This window comes from Sinohyriopsis cumingii, chromosome 2, assembly GCF_028554795.1.
Source record: "Sinohyriopsis cumingii isolate HCF-2022 chromosome 2, ASM2855479v2, whole genome shotgun sequence".
Taxonomy (NCBI): domain Eukaryota; kingdom Metazoa; phylum Mollusca; class Bivalvia; order Unionida; family Unionidae; genus Sinohyriopsis; species Sinohyriopsis cumingii.
Window position 1 is genome coordinate 168652611 of NC_142962.1, and position 23750 is coordinate 168676360.

The window sequence follows — 23750 nt, forward strand, 5'->3', positions numbered from 1 at the left end:
ATATATATATATATATATATATATATATATATATATATATATATATATATATATATTGGTATGAATATTCATGTTGGAGGGGAAAAATAACTTCAAAATATATATATATATATATATATATATATATATATATATATATATATATATATATATATATATGTATGTATGTATGTATGTATATATATATATATTGGTATGTATATTCATGTTGGAGGGGAAAAATAACTTCAAAATCTGTGAAAACAGGTACTTCCAAACAAAAGTGAATTACAATAAACTAAGCTGTGCAAAATCCACTTCTATCGGGAAAACAGTAAAACATTCAACAGTAATGAACAACAAAACCTGTCAGAAGGATGTTGTCACCATTTCTTGAAATGCTGTTGCTTGAATAAGTTAACAACTGTTTCAAGGTTTCTGGGTTTTTTTGTGGTATCTTCATGAAAACTGAAGGTACATTGTTTATCCGTTACTGAAAGACTCATATGACAGGATGTTTTCTGCCACAGTTAGGAAAATTCTGCCTTTTCATGAAAAAAGTTATTTAAATGTTAAATGGTACCCATATCTGGTGGCAGATCTGCATTAACTGTATAAATCTAAGAGAACCTAATGCTGCAGAGCTGCAATCAAATTTAGTCCTGCTCAGTTCAGTGGTTTTTGAGAAAGAGTAATTTCAAATGTTTTTTTTTCATCACAGTGGCATTTGATAGAGTATTGGCATCATATGTATCAAATTAAAAGTTCTTAACAAAAAAAAGATAAATAGCTTAAAATATGAAATGCAGCCTTCAACTTTTGTGAAAATCTACTCCAAATGTCTGAACATCATGAAATTTATTAAAATAACTATGATATTTGATTCATGAGAATTTATAAGTACAGCCCTCCATCACTGTAACATGCTTTTTTAAAATGTGATTCTATCAACAGAATTATACCAGTACATAACAATATGGTTTGAAAGCATCAAGCTTAATGTTACACCTTTATTTTGTTTATAAAACATTATTATTTGACAAATTTCAATAATTTCCACTATATTGAGTATTGGTACATAACAGTCTTCACTATACGACAGTTCAATACATTATGTCTCATTTTACCACAGTTCAGTACATTATGCTGTTCTCGTGATACCACAGTTCAGTACATTATGCTGTTCTTGTTATACCACAGTTCAGTACATTATGCTGTTCTTGTTGCACCACAGTTCAGTACATTATGCTGTTCTCGTTATACCACAGTTCAGTACATTATGCTGTTCTTGTTATACCACAGTTCAGTACATTATGCTGTTCTCATTATACCACAGTTCAGTACATTATGCTGTTCTTGTTACACCACAGTTCAGAACATTATGCTGTTCTCATTATACCACAGTTCAGTACATTATGCTGTTCATGTTTATACCACAGTTCAGTACATTATGCTGTTCATGTTTATACCACAGTTCAGTACATTATGCTGTTCTCATTATAATGCTACTCTCTACATGATGCAGTAAATAGATATGGCCCACACTAATTCAAGACAATGAGGGAAAGCTGTACATGAGAAAATAGTTAATTATCAAGAATGAGATTTTCATATACCAATGACAGGAAAATTAGTATGAAACATTGGTCACATAAAATCCAATCAAATTGTTTAGCTTTTACTGTGTACATTAGAAGATTGCATATGGAAAATATCATACATAAAACAATAAATATATCAGTAATAGAGTACCAACCTAAATGAATATGTAAAATTTTGCATTGAGAATCAAGACTAGCTTTTGTAAATGTAAACATTAAATGTAAACATGCTAAAAGGTGGTCATCTTAATAACAAAGTAACTGATTCAAAGAAAATTTCGTAAATGTTCAAATAAAGCAAAATATTAGAATTTAAAAAAGATAAATAACTTTTTCTCAGGCACACAAAACAAATCATGTAAATCCCAAATGTGGAGTTCAATGTACGAGTCAATAAGCATATACACCAATAAAAGCCCAAAAGAAAAGCATGATGTCTGTAAAAAGGTTATATCACTGTATGTCCTTAATTGTAGAATAATTACAGGGACAGAGTTAATATTGCCAGTTCTTGCCTACCTAGCCTGGTACAATTATTCACTTGAAATATCCTGTATGTGAGTGTAACAAACCGAAGAGCATTCCAACTTAATGTTGTTACTACTGCCTAGTTTTAGAGAAACTTCACAGAGATAGTTATTAAGTTTTTATATATCTCGATATGTACCTGGATATCCTAGACTCAAAGATTAAGTCTTGATATGTACCTGGATATCCTAGACTCAAAGATTATGTCTTGATATGTACCTGGATATCCTAGACTAAATTAAATCTTTATATGTACCTGGATACCCTAGACTCAAAGATTAAGTCTTGGTATGTACCGCGATATCCTAGACTAAAAATTAAGTCTTGATAGGTACCTGGATATCCTAGACTCAAAGATTAAGTCTTGATATGTACCTGGATATCACAGACTCAAAGATTATGTCTTGATATGTACCTGGATATCCTTGACTCAAAGATTAAGTCTTGGTATGTACCGGGATATCCTAGACTAAAAATTAAATCTTGATATGTACCTGGATACCCTAGACTCAAAGATTAGGTCATCATACATACCCAGATATCCAAGACTCAAAGATTAAGTCTTGCATTTTTAAGAACATATATAAAAAAAAACATGCTTTCAAAATATGATGTGACTGTAACAATAATTAACAATTCCTCATTACTGCTAAGTTATATATGGATGTCTAAGCCAGTCTTTACAGATAAAGCATCAACTGTTAGGCAAATTACCATCTATACTCACTTATAAGTTGGGTCCCATGGCAAACAATACAGACTTTTACCTACCTTTCACATAATGCACCAGCAGATCAGTGTCTTTGCTGTTTGTTCAAAATGATTACTCCTAAAAACTTCAGAGACCCAAATCTAACAATGCATTATGTGATGGCAGATGTGGATCTATTAGACCTGCAGTTGGATCTGGCTTTTTATATGTGAAGACCATAACAGACCTTGAATAATACAAAAGCACCAACAATCCAAACATAAAAAGCAAAACTTTAATGACCGTGACAAACAGAATCATGGCTGTTAACAATGGAAGCATGGACCATGCTGTGCTGGACTTTCAATAAAGGAAATTGTACTGATGTTCAGAAACACAAATTTGATAATGGGCACTCAGAGGTCCTAACTGCTTCACATGAGGGCATGGATAATAATAATAATAATAATAATAATAAAAATAATGCTTTATTTATCAAGGGTGACTTATTAGTCAAGGACTATTATCCCTTGAGGCCCTTTTAAGGAGGGTATAACAATGCACATCATATGAAGATAGCAGTAATTTGTTTATTTAACATGTTTAGTATTAAAATAGTAAATTACATTTTCTATTAAAAACACATACATGCTCAAGATATCTCTTATTAAATACTCTAATATTTTCAGCAGATTTTACATGTAGTGGAAGCTTGTTCCACAGAGCTGTACTAGAGTACTGGAAGCTCTTTTTAAACTGCTCTGTTCTTGGTTTTGGTGGAAGAAGGTTTCCATGTGATATTGATCTCAACTGGTATTGTGTTGAAAAAAAGCCTGAATAAGTCCTGAAGATACTCTGGTACAGTTCCATGTAGACATTTATATAAAAGAACTGCCTTGTGAAAATCTATCCTGTCATATTGTGAACCATCCAAGTTCTGTAAATAATGCTTTTGAGAGATGATAATAGATGCATCTAAAATTATGTGTGCTGCTCATTTCTAAAGTTTTGAAATCCTGTCAAGCTCAGATTTAGCACAGTATCCCCATACATTTGAACAATAATCCATTGCTGGAAGAATATCTGACTTGTAGTATAGACTGCGAGTTTCCATAGGTAAATATTTCTTGATTCTGCTGAGTAGGGCAATTTTGGATGACAGTATTTTATAAAGCTTATCAATATGGTCATGGCTGGAAATTCAAATGATTCAAGGTTTCATTAATATAAAGGTGTAAGGAAAATCTGTTTGAAATCCAACATATAAGGTCATATCATCAGGAGCCACAACTCCTGAAAAGGATGCCACAGAATGTTTCACATTCAACTTATTCAATCCAAGGTCTCATCACTAAAAGGCTTAATGCCAAACTGGGTTGAAATCCATGCATTCTTGCTGCTGTAACCAAAGTCAGGAAGATAGACAATTAATGGGGACATAACTCCTGTAAACGAACTTGGAATGCTGGAAGTCATACTCATTAAAAGTCTTATTGCTATAGAGGTCCATACCAAATCTATCAAAGTCCAAAGGTCCATTCCAAGTCAATCAAAATCCAACTATAAAGGTCCATACCAAATCTATCAAAATCCAACTATAAAGGTCCATACCAAATCTATCAAAATCCAACAGACCTCAGTAAAGTTATGCTGCAGAAAGTCAGACCAATCAGACAAACACATAGTATGTCTGACAATTATACATAAAAGGCATGCCTGTCAGACAATACACATAAAAGGCATGCCTGTCAGACAATACACATAAAAGGCATGCCTGTCAGACAATACACATACCCATATTACATCTGAATATGCTGAATAGTTCCTGACCTGTTACACACATTTTCTATAATGGAGATTATTAACTGATGGAAAAAGTGCAATAACTACATTGAAACGGAAGCTAAAGTTACACAGAAAAAAAGCTCGTCTATGTGAAATAGGAAATTCACCTATCAAAATGCCATTCTTTTATGCGAAAGGGCTACAAGCTGTGGTGGTACAAAAAGGGTGAATTGATTCTCAGACAGACAGAAAGATGAATGGAAAAGTTGATTATTACAAGACTCCCACATCTTGATCCAGAACCCTACTTATGCCTTTATATTAAAAAATTAATATTAATATTAAAGAGAGAAAACAACGAATTTAAGTTGAATGCAACTCAGTTATTATATATAACATTCCATTTCCATAAGTGTTTCCTAACAATTAATTTATTATGTTTAACACCTAATTATCAATCAATCAATCAATCAATAATAATAATAATAATAATAATAATAATTACTTTACAGTGATTGACATTTTCCTTAAAGAAAATGAATCAAGGGAAAATAAAGTATATTACTGTAGAACCTTTACAGTACTTTAATAATTATCATCATCATTACAGTATACCCTGTCTTCAAAATAACTCTAGCAAATGAAATAATGATTTCTCATGAGAGCTGGTATCACAACAGAGGTCATCACAATATATAATAAAAATGTCAACACAAAATATAACAAAGTCGACAGAAAGCATATAGTCTTAAATGTCTCATTATTGTTATTATTATTATTACACGTGATTGATATTACAACTGCAGTTATTCTGTGGCATGGCTAACTGTTCCTCTGCATAAATGCAGTTACCATTAATAATGAACATGGCAAAAATACATTCATTCCTGCACTGGTAAGTAACTTACAAAAATCAGATACAAACATAACCATAAAGCATTACATGATATAGAGCACAAAAATATCACAAAACATGTATAGTTACTTATTCGAATTTAAATATGACATAATTTTTGTTTCCTGATGTTTGAACAAGGGATCTGAATGACATACACAACCAGGTAGTTATCTCACGATAGAAATGACATACACAACCAGGCAGTTATCTCACGATAGAAATGACATACACAACCAGGCAGTTATCTCACGATAGAAATGACTTACACAACCAGGCAGTTATCTCACAATAGAAATGACATACACAACCAGGTTGTTATCTCATGATAGAAATGACATACACAACCAGGTCGTTATCTCATGATAGAAATGACATACACAACCAGGTTGGTATCTTATGATAGAAATGACATACACAACCAGGTCGTTATCTCATGACAGAAATGACAAAGTGAATGCATTTAGGATTAAGATGTTAGTCACTGTGAAATTATATACTGTATATACTCCATTATAAGTCGCTGTGAAATTAAATATTGTATATACACATTATAAGTCACTGTGAAATTAAATACTGTATATACACATTATAAGTTGAGTCAAATTACAAAGCTCATGATCTTTTATTTACTGATTATTCCTAACTGCACAGACCAGATCTAAATATATCACAAACCTAAAACGTAGTTAGGTATGTTGTGTCTTCTGAAGAACTTTACCAAATTAGTTTTGTCTCAGTTAATATAATAATGTGCACGGAAAGGCTCAGTTAAACCTAGCACTATGGGTTTACTTTTAATTTCATAAATACTTATTTGTTAGTTGCAAAGTGTGCCAATATTTAAATTTTTAAATGAAAGTACTTTCATGGGTCGATGCTCTAATGACCAAACAGAATTTAAGGAACTCATCATATGTCTATTTCTTTCCTCCCATTATCTTGTTTTTAACTGATGCGTAGTGAAATCATCTCAGATCTTATTAAGAAACTTTAAATTAGGTAACAAGTATATTTTCAATTTGTCTGAATCAACATATTCAATTATTTTTGAATTAGCACACAGTTATGTTTAAATTAGCATATTCAGTCAAGTTTGAATTACCAATTTCACGTGATTTTTTGAGATATTTCAACAAACTGGCCCAATCCCAATAAAATCAAGATCTTCAACATAATAGAGGGATGATGGACAGTTGTCAGCCACTCGGGGCCCCGGATGATGGACAGATAAAATGTCATGTTCTGTTGACCTTTCAATCACCAATCAGACTAGAGCTTTCACATTTATGAAAGTGAGAAACTTCATTTTAAACTTACTATTTCTAATTACAACACACACCCCACACCCCAAAAATATACACATTTATTGTGCCTGTTACATCCATGTATTAGAAGTAAATCTTGGTTTTCATCAAACTTCAAACTTGGTTTGACAAAAATCCATTCATACTATTTGTGTTATCATGCTCAACAGCCATAACACATAAGCATAAACAATTAAGTCAAGACCTATGACCTCGAAATCAGTGTCAGAGTACGGACTCTATACTTGTTTATTGAAAAACAACTAGTAAGTCCATTACACTTGTATGTGAAAGTCACTGTGCTAATAAGATCCATACATACAAAACTGGAAGATGTGACCTTTGACTTGATGTCAAATCAGTACCATTTTCATTTAGAAGTCATAAAAGTCTTTTAGTGGAACTCCATGTTGATAGGGCCATCCATTTTGGAGTTACAAGACAGACTTTTAAGATAACCACCATGGCACCATCAATTCCTCAGAATGAAATGTTTTGTTTAGTTTCATGACTTTCCATCAAGTAAATGAGTAGCAAAAACTAACAACTGACAGATGAATGATGGATGGATTCATGCCTATAATATAATCAAAATCACTACTCAATGTAGAAGGTCACTTCAGTGTCAATGAAATCATCTTGTTAAGAGAACTGTATCACTTTATTTCTATTTAACTTGAATGGGACCATTGGTAATTATTATCATAATTCACACAAAGCCAGATACAACAATTAATAGACTGCATTATTTTAAAAAAATCCTGAATCACAACCAATCAAAACTACATGATATATAGCATAATTCAAATGAAGGTGCATATTTAATTTTCTGCATGTCAAAATGTGTACCTGTCACATTTATTTTGCAAGATGATTAACAACAGTGAATATTTGCAAATATCCAAGTAATAACAACATTACTAAGATCTGAGATTATATCAATATAAAGTTATAATTTTGATCTATTATTCGACATAATAAATAGAAATGCATTATTTTTTAATTCAGAGTGCTGTCTGCTCTTTCCAATGGTCTTCCCCATCAATATTAGGCTGGTTGCCTCCAGATGTCTCAGTCAATGAAGATATAGCTAAATTAGATCCAGCAAGATGAGATGTGTTTCTGCTGTGATCAATTGAGATGACAACAGTGTGAGAGGTTGTGGCTGGACTTTCCGCACTATCTACTGAAGTTTGATTATCTACAAAAACATCATCATTATCTGCCTCCACATCAACTGGTCCTGTGAATGCAACATCACTGGGTGCTGTGGGATCAACACTGTCCACCTCCTCCCGTGGGAGTGAGGGTCGGGGATGAGAGTGTCCCAGTGTGCTGATGTGAGAACGATATGTTGGGGGCCTGGAATTGGGATGTTCATTGTTTGGTGGGAAGGTGATTCGTATTCCTGTACGGAGAGTGCTGGAATGGGATCGGTAAGAGGGTGGGGGTGAGCTGGGTAGGCTGTAATCCTCCACGGGAAGGTTGTCAGGGTCATAGGATCCTGACTCATGCCGCTGTTGGGCAAGCATTAGCTGATGTTGGTACTCTTGCATTGAAGCACTATATGTCGGAGGTGGGCGCCGATACTGGAACTCTGGGTATAAAACACCTGAAAATATTAAAGACATATGACTAGTTCCATTCAAAGTTATATCTACAATTCAAACAAAAGTGTATGTGTGTACCAGTAAAACTAGGACCATTAGCTACTGGTGCATTTACTGAGAGTCCTGTTCACTACAATTTTAGATGAACTAGTGTTTGGAAAGTAAAGTAAGAAGAATAGGTACTTGGTTAAAATCCAATTATTCCCAGTAGGGTTAGCTTCTGAAAACCTAACTTTCAACAGACAGGCAAATAGAATGGATGTACAGACAGATTAAAGGCCATCATTACAAACAATTAGGCTTGAAGAATGTTATTCTTTCCCACTTTTCCAGCAGTGAACATATGTTTTACTTCTCCAGCAATAAATCAACTTACCCAGCAAATAAACAGCAATAAATCAACTTACCCAGCAAATAAACAGCAACATAATCAACTTGCCAAGCAAATAAACAGTAACATAATCAACTATCTTTGAATATAATCCTTTCTCAAAAATCATTAAAACCTAATCCATATATTCCCCAATTTTTTAAATGCAAAGTACAAATTATTAAATTATTTAAGATTTCATTTTGGAGGCACCAAATTCACATGATTTCCATAAATAAAATGTTAAAAAAGTGCAAATGTTTAGAGTTAATAAACAGGAAGTCTTCACATCTTACTTTCTTTGAGTTTGGTCCATTGTTGTTTTTATTATTATTATTATTATTATTATTATTATTATTATTATTAATGTAGTTGCTGTTGGCTGTTGTTTATCCATGAACTACTAACTAATAATTTTATACTTTTTGTTCTGCCACTTCTTGTCATCAACGAGTTCTTTTCATGGTTCCCAAAAAGCGTATATTTTGATATTTACATTAATTCTGTGGCTCAGAATTTAGTCCTTTTCAAAGTCTGAAGATCAACAATCAACATGTTAACAATGGACCATGCTGTGCTGGACTTTCAATAAAAGTAAATGGCATGTAAATATATTATTTTAAAAGCAGACCTGAAATTGCAATAAATCCATCTTGTTTACCTGGCCTAGCAGATGTAAAAAGACTTTTACAATATATCACCTTAAAGGGGAAATAATCAATCACAGACTATTATATTATTATATAAGCACATCATGGACATGCAAAAAGACACATTTCAAAATTAAATGAGTGATCAAAATATGTATAGTTATTGCATTTTTCTATGGATAAGACTGACTTATGTTTCTGACTTTAGGTTATTTTTAAAATCGCCTGTTTGGGATATTTGGAAAGGCCATTGATTTAACCCAAGATGTCACTTTCAAATGAATCTTGAAATCATTATATTAGGAATAAATATGCATAAGTAAATGCAGTGACTTAAATAAAACAAATCACTCAAATAAATATAGTACAGTGCCATAAAGTTAGACACTGAAAGTTGGCTCAGCAGGGTAATGACCTCTGTCATAATCAAGTGATTTTTAAAAATAGCCTAGTCTAAACAGCAAGACATTCACAATAGAATGATGTAGTTTATAGAGACAACAGTCGACTGATTTGAATGTTGATGCATTCAATATATACTGAAAGCAAACCTTTTCAGGTAAAATAATCTTTGAATAATTGATGAGAACTGATAGGATGCCAGTATATGTTCTAAGACAACAAAAACAATGCATCAGAATCAATTCTGTATACATAATCAGACAATACCTCAGGCAAACTGTGATCTCAGCTTTCAGATCATCCTTTTGATAAAGCTGTGATCATCAACATCGCTCAGGGTCTTAATTTCCTTTTCAACTAATGTCTGTGCCTTGATAGAGTGAGCACATGTTTTCAGCCAAACTAAATATTGCTTGAATAATGAATAAATCCCATGTTAGGCCATCTGGTACTGAGCTAATAATTAATTGTACACATGTACTTCACTTCATAAGGGTGACTAAGTTTTAGTATATTAATCTACCCTGAAGCCCTATCAATGAAAAAAATATTGTGAATAGAAGAAAATGTTGACAAAGAGTTCTTAAATATCAAGGATAAAATCACACTGTATATGTGATAGGCATTTAAAATATTGGACTCCATGAATTTCAGTATTAACAAAGAAATCTGTCTTTCAAAATAATGGTTATACAATTTTGTTTGGAACACATTTATATTTGTTTGCATATATTTTTGCAATATAGTAAGAAAATGGGGTCATATCTGAATTGAAAACCCCAGTAAAGTTGTGAATGATTTGGTAAAAATCTGAGATTAAATCAATATATTTATCACCAGACTTGATATGTTGCATTTAATCTTGCCACAGTGAATCCACACATTAGGCAGTAAAATAAATGCACTAGAAGGAGATCAATCAGCATGTGCATTATATAAGGTCCTCAATTTGCATTTATTTCCTTGTCCTAAAATGGAAGATAATCCCATCTCCATAATCCAAGAGTAGAGCAAAGAGGACATGGACCTTGTTCAATCATTTCCAGCAATGTTACCCAGCTAAATTTGTTGTTGTTGTTGTGGGGTTTAACAAAATTTTTCAGCCCATGATAGGCTATACATGGCGGCCAGTACTAATGGTAGAGGAAGAACCCCAGAAAGAACCACCGACCCATGAGAAGCTACTGGCAAGCTTTCTTACATACCCACATTAGCCAAATCCGTGACTCGAACCCACGCAGACAGAGGTGAGATGGCAGTGACCTGTAACGGAGAGTGCTTTAGACCACTCAGCCACTCAGGGCCCCTGCTAAATTTGTAAAGAAAGCTATTACAACCTATCCACTGAAACAAAAGACAAGGTCATTTCCATAACCTTTAACTAATCAACTGCTATGGCCTGACACTGGACCACTTTGTCCTTACAATTTTTAAAGATGTTTCATGTCCCAAGGAGAACTTCTGATAATGTCTGATACCAATAATCCATTGAATTGGAGACAAGTCCAAATACTTTTAACCATTAACCCTCCCCCAATTAGACAAGTACAGGTAGCCTCTGTGACCATGACCTTTTGTAACCTTCAATACTCAGGGTAAGTTTCCTGGCTCCTTTTTGCAGATTATGGTAATTCTGCTGATAAGCTACTTATGCAAACAGGAAGTACAGTCTTTTCAAAAACTTTAACCAAATAGGCAGACAAATGGATGAATAGATACCATGACAGATATTTCTCACCTGTTGCAAAACACTTTGCAAGTAATGTAAACATTGTGCAAAACAAAGTTTTCAAAATTGAAATTCAACATTTTAAGATACCTCCATGCCACTGTCCATCTCTACCTCTGTGCCCTCGATGGCGGCTATGCCCACGCCTTCTGAATTCCCCGATACCAAAGAGAGCATGCAGTGGCTCATGTCCACGGGGTGTACACTTCCACCCAACTCCAACTACAACCACTAGAAGAACTCCTAAACCTGAAATATACGGAAAATGCTGTAGCAGGACAAAATTACATAAAATTTCTTTTGGTTCAATTTTTAACTGATTAACATATCACTGAATTATTAACACTAAGATTCTGTGATCATTTTATTCAACAAACAAATATACAATTCCGTCATTTACAAAGAAACGATTTGGACTATACAGTGGAACCTGTCTTGAAAGATCACCTCCTCTGATAAGAAATAATGGTCTCCCAAGACAGGTGGTCTCTCATGACAGGTCAAAACACTAAATAACCAGTAAAGCTGCAAGGAGAATCTGGTCTCTCAAGACAGGTGGTCTTCCATAGCAGTGGTCTCACAAGACAGGTTGACTGTACTTGTAAATAGTTGTCTTTCAAGTCAATCTTCATTCCCTCCAGGCATTATGTAGCAAGGGATGATTCTAGTAAGTAAGAATTTAGGGTAATTAGGTTAAAATTTAGAAGAAATTGTCCCTCATAAATGTAAAAGTGAACAAAATGTGCAAAAAATGTTGACATTTCCACGTAAATGAAAACCCAGTAGGAGTAGTGATAACAAAATTTTCATAATGGCTGCTGTGGTGGCAATAATGGATTTCAGATCAGCACCATTTTCTTTTTAGACCAACTAGACATCACAAGAAGTCTTTCTGTGAAAAACCCATGTTGATATGACAATCCATTCTGGAGGAGTAGTGATAACAAAATTTTCAAGATGGATGTGTGAGCAGCATAATTTTCATCTTGGACCAGTAGACCAACATGCTATATATGCTTAATTTGTATTATTTGTTGGCTTTTCTAAATGATAATGATGTATAATCTGTATTTTGTACAAGACCTTGTCCAAAACAAAGTTCATGGTGTTCCTGATCAGTGACATTTATTTTGTAAACAACAGAATACATAGCTAGATATGTCACTGTGGATTAAATATTCAGATCATAACTAATGGTAAACATGTTTATAGTCTTGATTTTGACCTTTGAAACTTCTAGAAAGGAAGTTTCCACTGGGTGACAGAATATTTTCAGAAAATGGTAATTGTGACCTATGTCAATTGGAGGGTTATATAATATTTTTTACCTAAAAATTACACATACTTGCCATTACATCTTGAAGCACAACCAGTCGTATTGTTGTGTTCAGTTTAAAATCTGGGTGGATTTATTTATTCAAATTACTATTAACTGGAATTACAAAGCAATCACAAATATTCTTGGACAGAACATTAATTTGGAATTATAGTGAATTCAGACAAGGACATTTCTGGATTATATTATTGTGATATATCAAAAGACTGTTAGCACAGCACCACAGTCCAGGCACATTAATTGAGAGTACAAGCATATCAACACATTCAATATCAAAATGTACTGGAATACCACAGGAGTTTGATTGCAATTACAATTATTTGGACTTGTGATAGAACTATTAGTACTTTGGGGGCATTTAATTCACAATACTGTCAGTTCTTTTTAAATTTTCACTTTGTATTCTGGGGACATAAATTATTTGTTGAATTTTAAAACACTTGTTGGTTTTTGCTCTTTTCTGTTACTTAGTTTAAGAGTCATAACAATGGGATTAATGCCTGTCTCAAGTTTATGGCAATCCTTCAAGCAGTTTAGGAGGAGTAACAATAACAAACCTGTGCTAACTGATGGATGGACATCAGATGACAGACAATGGACAACAGACCAGCTCATTAATTCTTCTGGTCTATGACCAGTACAGCTAAAAATAGTTGAAATGCAATTAAAATTAGAAGAGTTAATGTGCTGAAATAAAAGTAGATAGATATGATAATCAAGGGTTATAACACTGCTAAACATTAATGTAGAACATGGACAATCAAACTCAACCAAGGTCCCATCAATATCATACAATACACCAAACTGAGTTGAAATCAAATAATTGTCAAGGTTTTACTGTATGGAAATGAAAGTGGATGGGTCCAACAATCAGAGTATACAACTAAACAATGACAAAATATTAATAATTCAACTCTGCCATGGTCTCATCAATATCTAGCTGCATACAAAATGGTTTAAATCCAAATATAATTAAGGGAGATTTTGTACACAAACCAAAGAGAGCAGATCTGATAATCAAACGTAGTCATGGTTTTATCAATATTCAGCAGCAAGCTTGGTTTACAAAAAAAATGTCATAATAATTGAGTTCTTGTGCTGAAACAAAAGTGGGTGTCTGATGATCATGGGATATAACTCTAATAAATGATGATGAAGAATTCTTACAACTGAACTCTGCTAAGGCCTTATCAATGATGTAGAATTCTGACAACTGAACTCCGCTAAGGCCTCATCAATGATGTAGAATTCTTACAACTGAACTCTGCTAAGGCCTTATCAATGATGTAGAATTCTGACAACTGAACTCCGCTAAGGCCTCATCAATGATGTAGAATTCTGACAATGATATGGCTGTATATCATATTTAGTTTAAATCAAATAAAGAAGTTCTTCTGCAGAAATAATAAAAGTAGGATGGGCATACAGGTAAGAAAGAATGGATGGAAAGGCTCATTTTATTGTCCTGCCACTCTCCCCATTTCTTTGCAAAATGGGAGACAAAAATCTAGACATGACAGCTGTACTTGTACTAATATGGAGTCTGTCATGGTACTGTGTGGTACAGATTGTATTATTTAAACACTTGTACTAGTATGGAGTCTCTCATGGTACTGTGTGGTACAGATTGTATTATTTAAACACTTGTACTAGTATGGAGTCTGTCATGGTACTGTGTGGGTGGTACAGATTGTATTATTTAAACACTTGTACTAATATAGAGTCTGTCATGGTACTGTGTGGGTGGTACAGATTGTATTATTTAAACACCTGTACTAATATAGAGTCTGTCATGGTACTGTGTGGTACAGATTGTATTATTTAAACACTTGTACTAGTATGGAGTCTGTCATGGTACTGTGTGGTACAGACTGTATTATTTAAACACTTGTACTAGTATGGAGTCTGTCATGGTACTGTGTGGTACAGATTGTATTATTTAAACACTTGTACTAGTATGGAGTCTGTCATGGTACTGTGTGGGTGGTACAGATTGTATTATTTAAACACTTGTACTAATATAGAGTCTGTCATGGTACTGTGTGGGTGGTACAGACTGTATTATTTAAACACTTGTACTAATATAGAGTCTGTCATGGTACTGTGTGGTACAGATTGTATTATTTAAACACTTGTACTAGTATGGAGTCTCTCATGGTACTGTGTGGTACAGATTGTATTATTTAAACGCTTGTACTAATATAGAGTCTGTCATGGTACTGTGTGGTACAGATTGTATTATTTAAACACCTGTACTAATATGGAGTCAGTGTCATGGTACTGTGTGGGTGGTACAGATTGTATTATTTAAACACCTGTACTAGTATGGAGTCTGTCATGGTACTGTGTGGGTGGTACAGATTGTATTATTTAAACACTTGTACTAATATAGAGTCTGTCATGGTACTGTGTGGTACAGATTGTATTATTTAAACACTTGTACTAGTATGGAGTCTGTCATGGTACTGTGTGGGTGGTACAGATTGTATTATTTAAACACTTGTACTAATATAGAGTCTGTCATGGTACTGTGTGGGTGGTACAGACTGTATTATTTAAACACTTGTACTAATATAGAGTCTGTCATGGTACTGTGTGGTACAGATTGTATTATTTAAACACTTGTACTAATATAGAGTCTGTCATGGTACTGAGTGGTACAGATTGTATTATTTAAACGCTTGTACTAATATAGAGTCTGTCATGGTACTGTGTGGTACAGATTGTATTATTTAAACACCTGTACTAATATGGAGTCAGTGTCATGGTACTGTGTGGGTGGTACAGATTGTATTATTTAAACACCTGTACTAATATGGAGTCAGTGTCATGGTACTGTGTGGGTGGTACAGATTGTATTATTTAAACACTTGTACTAGTATGGAGTCTGTCATGGTACTGTGTGGGTGGTACAGATTGTATTATTTAAACACTTGTACTAATATAGAGTCTGTCATGGTACTGTGTGTGTGGTACAGATTGTATTATTTAAACACTTGTACTAATATAGTCTGTCATGGTACTGTGTGGGTGGTACAGACTGTATTATTTAAACACTTGTACTAATATAGAGTCTGTCATGGTACTGTGTGTGTGGTACAGATTGTATTATTTAAACACTTGTATTTAAACACTTGTATTAGTATGGAATCTGTCATGGTACTGTGTGGTACAGACTGTATTATTTAAACACTTGTACTAGTATGGAGTCTGTCATGGTACTGTGTGGTACAGATTGTATTATTTAAACACTTGTACTAGTATGGAGTCTGTCATGGTACTGTGTGGTACAGACTGTATTATTTAAACACCTGTACTAATATGGAGTCAGTGTCATGGTACTGTGTGGGTGGTACAGATTGTATTATTTAAACACTTGTACTAGTATGGAGTCTGTCATGGTACTGTGTGGTACAGATTGTATTATTTAAACACTTGTACTAGTATGGAGTCTGTCATGGTACTGTGTGGTACAGATTGTATTATTTAAACACTTGTACTAGTATGGAGTCTGTCATGGTACTGTGTGGGTGGTACAGATTGTATTATTTAAACACTTGTACTAGTATGGAGTCTGTCATGGTACTGTGTGGTACAGACTGTATTATTTAAACACTTGTACTAGTATGGAGTCAGTGTCATGGTACTGTGTGGGTGGTACAGATTGTATTATTTAAACACTTGTACTAGTATGGAGTCTGTCATGGTACTGTGTGGTACAGACTGTATTATTTAAACACTTGTACTAGTATGGAGTCAGTGTCATGGTACTGTGTGGGTGGTACAGATTGTATTATTTAAACACTTGTACTAGTATGGAGTCTGTCATGGTACTGTGTGGTACAGACTGTATTATTTAAACACTTGTACTAGTATGGAGTCTGTCATGGTACTGTGTGGTACAGACTGTATTATTTAAACACTTGTACTAGTATGGAGTCTGTCATGGTACTGTGTGGTACAGACTGTATTATTTAAACACTTGTACTAGTATGGAGTCTGTCATGGTACTGTGTGGTACAGACTGTATTATTTAAACACTTGTACTAGTATGGAGTCTGTCATGGTACTGTGTGGTACAGACTGTATTATTTAAACCCTTGATCAATGTATACCATTACTGCTTGTCTACACTTTGATATTATTACTTTGGCAGGTATGGATTGTTTGCATCATTTCAACTTGAACTTGTTTTGAAACCATTTTATTTGACTCATTTTCAAGTTAAGGAATGATAATTTTCTGCATCACCAAAAGTTCTAAAGCAAACCCCAGTTATATCTTCTACATGTACATTATGAAGTCAGAAGTTAAAGTGTCCAAATTTTAGGTGTTTAAATATCAGAAATGTTCTTAACAAGACATAGCTTGACTCAACATACATATATCTAGTGATAATCAGCCAAGTTGGGTAGTGTGATCAGTTCACATACCCTACAGCTAAGATGGAGGTATAAAAATACAACTTTACACTGAATGACACACTCACAAACTGCTCCTAACCAGTATGTATGACTTTTATTTGTTGGTAAACCTGAATGATAACATTTTTTCACTTTTCCCAAAGTGCCTTAGGATAATATGAGATGATATTAGCCATGACAATCCAAACCTTGGGGTTACCCATTAACTGATAATTTGAAAGATGTGGGATTTATACCTGACAAAATTACAGAAATTCATTTTGTGCCTATCCTTCATATCACCCTCAATAATGAAAGCTGTTCTTGTTATTGTTATTATTATTACAGTATTATTATTGTGGTTGTTGTTTTTATTAATACTGTATAAATGTTAATGATACATAAACATTATAAAGTTATTTGATCAAATTCTAACCTTTTCTGTACAAGTTTATACATTTCATTTATGATATAAAATAAATTAGATTTGAACTGTTCAGAATGTAATTGCTGTCAGTCACAATTCAGAAACTATTAATGTTAACTGAAATAGCTTCATTACACTGAAGTTGTTAAAAACTACAACAAAGTCTGATCAGTGGTGTTTAGAGATATCAAACTTAAGTAGATGCATGTATTCAGCGTTAAATATATGACACATTAAGCCACATACATCTACAAAGTTCCAAGTCCCACAAATAGCATTTTATTTACATGTGATATTCAGGTGTAACCCATATTGCACCAACAGAAACATAAATGATTTTACAAAGTTTCAAATTACCTAAGTTCTCAGTATCATAGGTTTTGTGAAATTTTACTAATGTAAATGGACAAAGAATAAAACTGTACACATCATTCGTGTAATTATAAGTACCGTATATACTCATGTATAAGTTATATACAAGCAGCATAGACCCTGATCTGCTGTTGCATAATAGGCTGGAAGATCAGGGTCAGTGTTGTTCACTCTGCTGATTGGTTCTAACTGCAGACCCAAATTTTATATTACATTATTCAATGGCAGACTGGGGTCAATGCATTTGTAACTGACTTGTACATTTCATTTTGGACCAACTACCATATATAATCACTTATAAGTCAAGTCAAACTGCAAACAACAAAGATCCAGATCTGCAATAGCATAATGTATCTGTAGATCAGGGTATATGTTGCTTGTTCTACTGATTACTCCTAGCAAGCTGCACAGATCCAGATCTGCAGGCACATGAAGTAATTAAAGATCTTGGTTTGTGCAGTTTGTTCTTGGACTCATCCTATAAGTGAGTATAGATGGTAAGTATTATAAGAAATCTAGTGGTAAAAACTCAATGCTGTATTGCCATTCACTTGGGAGCAGAGAGAGAAGATATATTTGCTTGCCACAAGTGAATAATGGATATGTTTTATCAAAAGCTGCCTTTCAAGATAGACCTATAATGAATGGCAGATCAGCACCATTTTAACTTAGGATCAAGATAACATTCATAAGAAGACTTTCAGTAAAAACCTATCATGTGTTTCTAATAAATTATAATGGAATTTAGTATTTTAATATTAAACACTTTAAAATAAATAGTAATTACTAACATCTTTTAAAAAATGCACATTGTTATACTCTTCTTTAGAGGGCCTCAAGAGAGAATAGTCCCTGACTCACCCTCTATAAACAAATTATTATTATTATTATTATTATTATTATTATTATTATTATTATTCTGAATATGACTATTTATTCAGAAAAAGTGGTGATAACAAAGATTTTCAAGACAGTGACAGTGACATCCATATTAGATATCAGATCAGCATCATTTCATTTAGAACCAGCTAGACATCATAAAATAGAACCAGCTGGACATCATAAAATACCTTTCAGCAAAAACCTCATGTTGATACAACATCAATTTTAGTATAAATAACAATAATGAGATTTTCAAGAAGACTTGTGGAAACTATACTGAACATTACAATAGTACCATTTTCATTTAGGACCAATTACTAGATACCATAAGAAGTCTTTTAGTGATTTTAGATATAACCATCCAATCAGGAGTAGCAATAAGATTCTCAAAAGCGTTGCTGTGTGTCAGCAATACTGAAGTCAGATCAACACCATTTTTATTTAAGACCAGCTGGATGTAATATGAAGTCTTTTAGTGAAAACCCCACATCAATATGGCTTTTGGTTCAGGCTGAATTACTAAAAGAAGAGTGTCAAGGTGGCTGCCATGGTGGCTATGCAGAATGTTACATCAGCACCATTTTTATTAGGGACCAGCTAGACATCATAAGAAGTCTTTTAGTGACAACACTATGTTGATATGACTATCCAAACAGAAGAAGTAGTGATAAGATTTAAAAGATGGCCTTAATGGTGGCTATATGAATGTCAGAGGAGCACCATTTTCATTGAGGACCAACTAGACCATGGGATGAAAGTGTGTGCAATGTCTCAAGACAGGAGAAGTAGTAGTAACAAGCTTGTACCAAGGATGGACTGATGATGGACAATGTACCATTTAATAAGTAAGCCCTGCTGATCTATGTCCATTAAAACAATAAAAAAATGAATGTGGTTTAGATACCTTTTCTTGCATACTTGCCAGATACTTTTCAGTGTATAAGTGTGAAAGGGAACTCAAAGCTGATTATAATTCATGAAAGTTTGAATAAGTGCAACAAAATATAATAACAGGTGGACATAACTTCATAAGTCCAACAGCAGTCTGGATGCGTGATACAAAACTACAGATTAAACATTCCCACTGAGTGCTAGATCAATTAGGTTACAGATTAAACATACATACTGAGTGCTAGATCAATCTGGTTAAAGATAAAACATTCTTACTGAGTGCTAGATCAATCAGGTCACAGATTAAACATTCATAGTGAGTGATATATCAATCAGGTCACAGATTAAACATTCATAGTGAGTGCTAGATCAATTGGTTACAGATAAAACACTCATACTGAGTGCTAGATCAATCAGGTTAAAGATTTAACATTCATACTGAGTGCTAGATCAATCAGGTTAAAGATAAAACATTCATACTGAGTGCTAGATCAATCAGGTTACAGATTAAACACTCTTACTGAGTGATAGATCAATAAGTTACAGATAAAACATTCATACTGAGTGCTAGATCAATCAGGTTAAATATAAAACATTCTTACTGAGTGCTAGATCAATCAGGTTAAAGATAAAACATTCATACTGAGTGCTAGATCAATCAGGTTAAAGATTAAACACTCATACTGAGTGATAGATCAATCGGTTAAAGATAAAACATTCTTACTGAGTGCTAGATCAATCAGGTTAAATATAAAATATTCTTACTGAGTGCTAGATCAATCAGGGTAAAGATAAAACATTCATATAGAGTGCTAGATCAATCAGGTTATGGATTAAACACTCATACTGCATGATAGATCAATTAGGTTACAGATTAAACACTCTTACTGAGTGCTAGATCAATCAGGTTAAAGATAAACCATTCATCGTTTTTGGTACATCTACCACATTTCAATGGATGTGCATTTCAATGGATGTGCATTTCAATGCCTTAATCCTATTGGAATACAAGCACATCTGAATGCCACATGCCATCTGCATGGATACATATTTCAATGGCATCAGTAAACACTGGCCAATATTAGCTGGTTTTCAAAGCACCACCTTTTGGGAAATTCACCCTACACTAGGCACAAAGGAAATAACCATGGTGTTGATATTTAACATAAAGTCAGAACACTTCCCAAATCAAAATGCGTGCTTACGACAAGCTTGCAGCAAGCTTACAACAAGCTAGCGGAGGTTGTACAAGCTAGCAAGGGTGCTTGCACAAGCTTGTAAAAGGAATTTTTCGATGTCTGCAAGCTTGCAGAATTTAATGTTTAAGCTTGTTCAAGCTTGCAAAATCTAAAATACTTGATGTAAGCTTGCAATAATCAGTCGTGAAAGTTGAAAGTTGGCAGTTCTGCATGAGATCAGTACTTCCTGAAATGTTGAAGAATATATGTTGTGACTAGATTGTGCTCAATATAAGAAACTACACTATCAAATTAAAAGATGTTACCGGTAATGTTGTTTTTATTTATAGAATCTGATAATGCACTTGAGTTAAATAATATACATTTTCAATGTTGCAAAATGCCAAGAACTTGAATTACTTAGCTGATACATAAATAAAATATATTATTCCAACATTTCACTATGTTTAAATTAACTATGAACATAATTAATATATTTCAAAATAAACTGAATTATATTTCTTGACCAAGACAAGTTATGAAATTTTATTTTCCACAAATGTCTTTTTTCTCATTTTCAAATTTGTACAAATAGTATACATGTTAGAGAAACAATTGAGTTTTTTTTTGCATAAAAGAAATTCTTTAAGTGACTGTACACTCAATTAGCTATGCAGTCATTTATCTGGGAATGGAAGACTGAATAAAGAATTCCATTTAGTAAAATCCTATAAAATTGATAGTAATTGCTGATTGCAAAGTTATTTACAGACTGACTTAATGCAGCAAGATATCTGATGTCAAGTACTTGTAAACACTATTTACCAACAATGTATGCACCATATGCATGCACCATCAAATATAGTCTAAGTAACTCTTGTAATATTAACTTCTGGCATTAAGTTTTTGAAAGAATTGTCATATATCTGTTTCAATGAAAATCTGGTGCCAGAAGAAGAAAAAAAAATTGTCAGTTATTTACTTAATAAAAATTAAAAAACATATACAATTTTTGTTTTTCTTTGAGAGAGAGAGATGCAGCCCATTCTGTCAACATTCTATAAAGAATTGAGCTTTGTGAATTTTGCTTGTTTAAAAAGAAATCAAATAAAAGCATACTTTAATCACATATTTTACATATGTCACATATGCGACAGAGACTTAATTTGACATCGAGTCTTTAAAGGTGGTTATTTCCCCCATTTACAGTCAGCAGACTGGTTTACGAACCCTAAATATGCACACAACATATTTGAGTCTCAAGAAGACAAAGCAACCATTGTAGCCTCGTGTTAAAAAATTAGGCGCAATTTTCAAAGTTGAACTATCACAATTTAACTTGTTCATTCTGTAAATTTAATTGCCCACAGAAGCAATATATGTGCATTAACTGATCCTATAACCCGAGAGATACTTTGAAGTCATGGAGTTATCATGTTGGTGAGTAAACTCAAGAGTGTGTTGTATTTTGCCAGTTTTCGGGACTGTAGATTGGCGGTAGCATTCTGTTTCACTTTTATGATTTAAATATGTCAACAAATTACTTTGTAATGTTGCTTCACCCAATGATTGAGATCATTATTATTTATTGTTGCATTTGCTTGTTTTCACCTAATGTTTTATCATTTTGACAGATGAGAGAGGGAACCTAACCATTTGACACCAGCCTCCCCCAAATGGATTTCTACATGGAAGTAAATGAGTAGAACATTTCTAAAGCAATAGAGAACAAAAGTATAAAGAGTTTCCTCACACAGATTCATATGCTCTTATATTTTTATCTGATTAAATATTAAATGATCTGATGACTTCATTCTTTTCTTTCATTGTTAAGATCTCATGCTAATTAATGTTCACCATATATTAACATTTTCATTTAATTAATATTTGATACTACATACTTTTCGCACATCAAGAGCTAGAAAAATGTAGGTATGTGACCATGTATGGAATAATTTAATCAATGCCATATCAGTTCTTCTGATGCAGCTAGCTAGGTCAGCTTCATTTGCAAGCTTGTACAAGCTTGTAATTAGTAAGCTTGCACAAGCTTGTAATTAGCAAGCTTGCTGCAAGCTTACATGACAAGCTTGCTGCAACTTAAAAAATAAACTTGTGATTTTGGTTTGGGTTAACTGGGATGGAATTCCACCAATTCAAAATACAGGCCACAGCACTTTTGAAAGTTTGGATAAATAAAATTCTGACTATAAAAGCTTCAGTTAGTCAGGCATAGGCTCAGGTTCTTTAACCTTTCACCAGATAATGAATATGTATAAAAAGGGCAAAACAATTCAAATTTAGATTCCTTTAGTGAATATGTTTTATTTATAACACACTGTACTCAATGATTTGGCACAGCCTGGAGAGCGACAGGTGCTATAGAGGGAAATAAGAAGCAGTACAGTGTACATATCAAAGAGACAGTGACTATGAATAAGACTTTTTGTAATAAAAAAATATTTTATTTACATGTGATTATGTTAAAAGTAAAGATAATTTTACACTTAAAGAAAAACCCAGACTCAAAGGTTTTATATTATGTTTTTTTAATTATATTATGCACCTAATCATGTGCAAATCTTATTTTCACTGTTAATCTGTATTCAATATATATATATATATATATATATATATATATATATATATAAATGAAAAATATGGCAAATATATAGTCATGTAAATACATGTACATGAACATGTACACATTCACA

General features: G+C 33.3%; 1 protein-coding gene across 1 annotated transcript in view; it reads right to left on the reverse strand.

Moving 5' to 3' along the window:
• Positions 1–3369: 3369 nt before the first annotated feature.
• The window catches only part of LOC149806271 (uncharacterized), a 45224-nt gene continuing 24843 nt past the window's right edge, over positions 3370–23750 (reverse strand). The window contains exons 3-4 of the mRNA XM_089951221.1: positions 11638–11796; positions 3370–8398 (exon numbers count right to left, since the gene is read on the reverse strand). Coding sequence (XP_089807347.1) covers positions 7791–8398; positions 11638–11796 — 767 coding nt within the window. The 3' untranslated portion in view covers positions 3370–7790. The remainder of the gene's footprint in view (positions 8399–11637; positions 11797–23750) is intronic.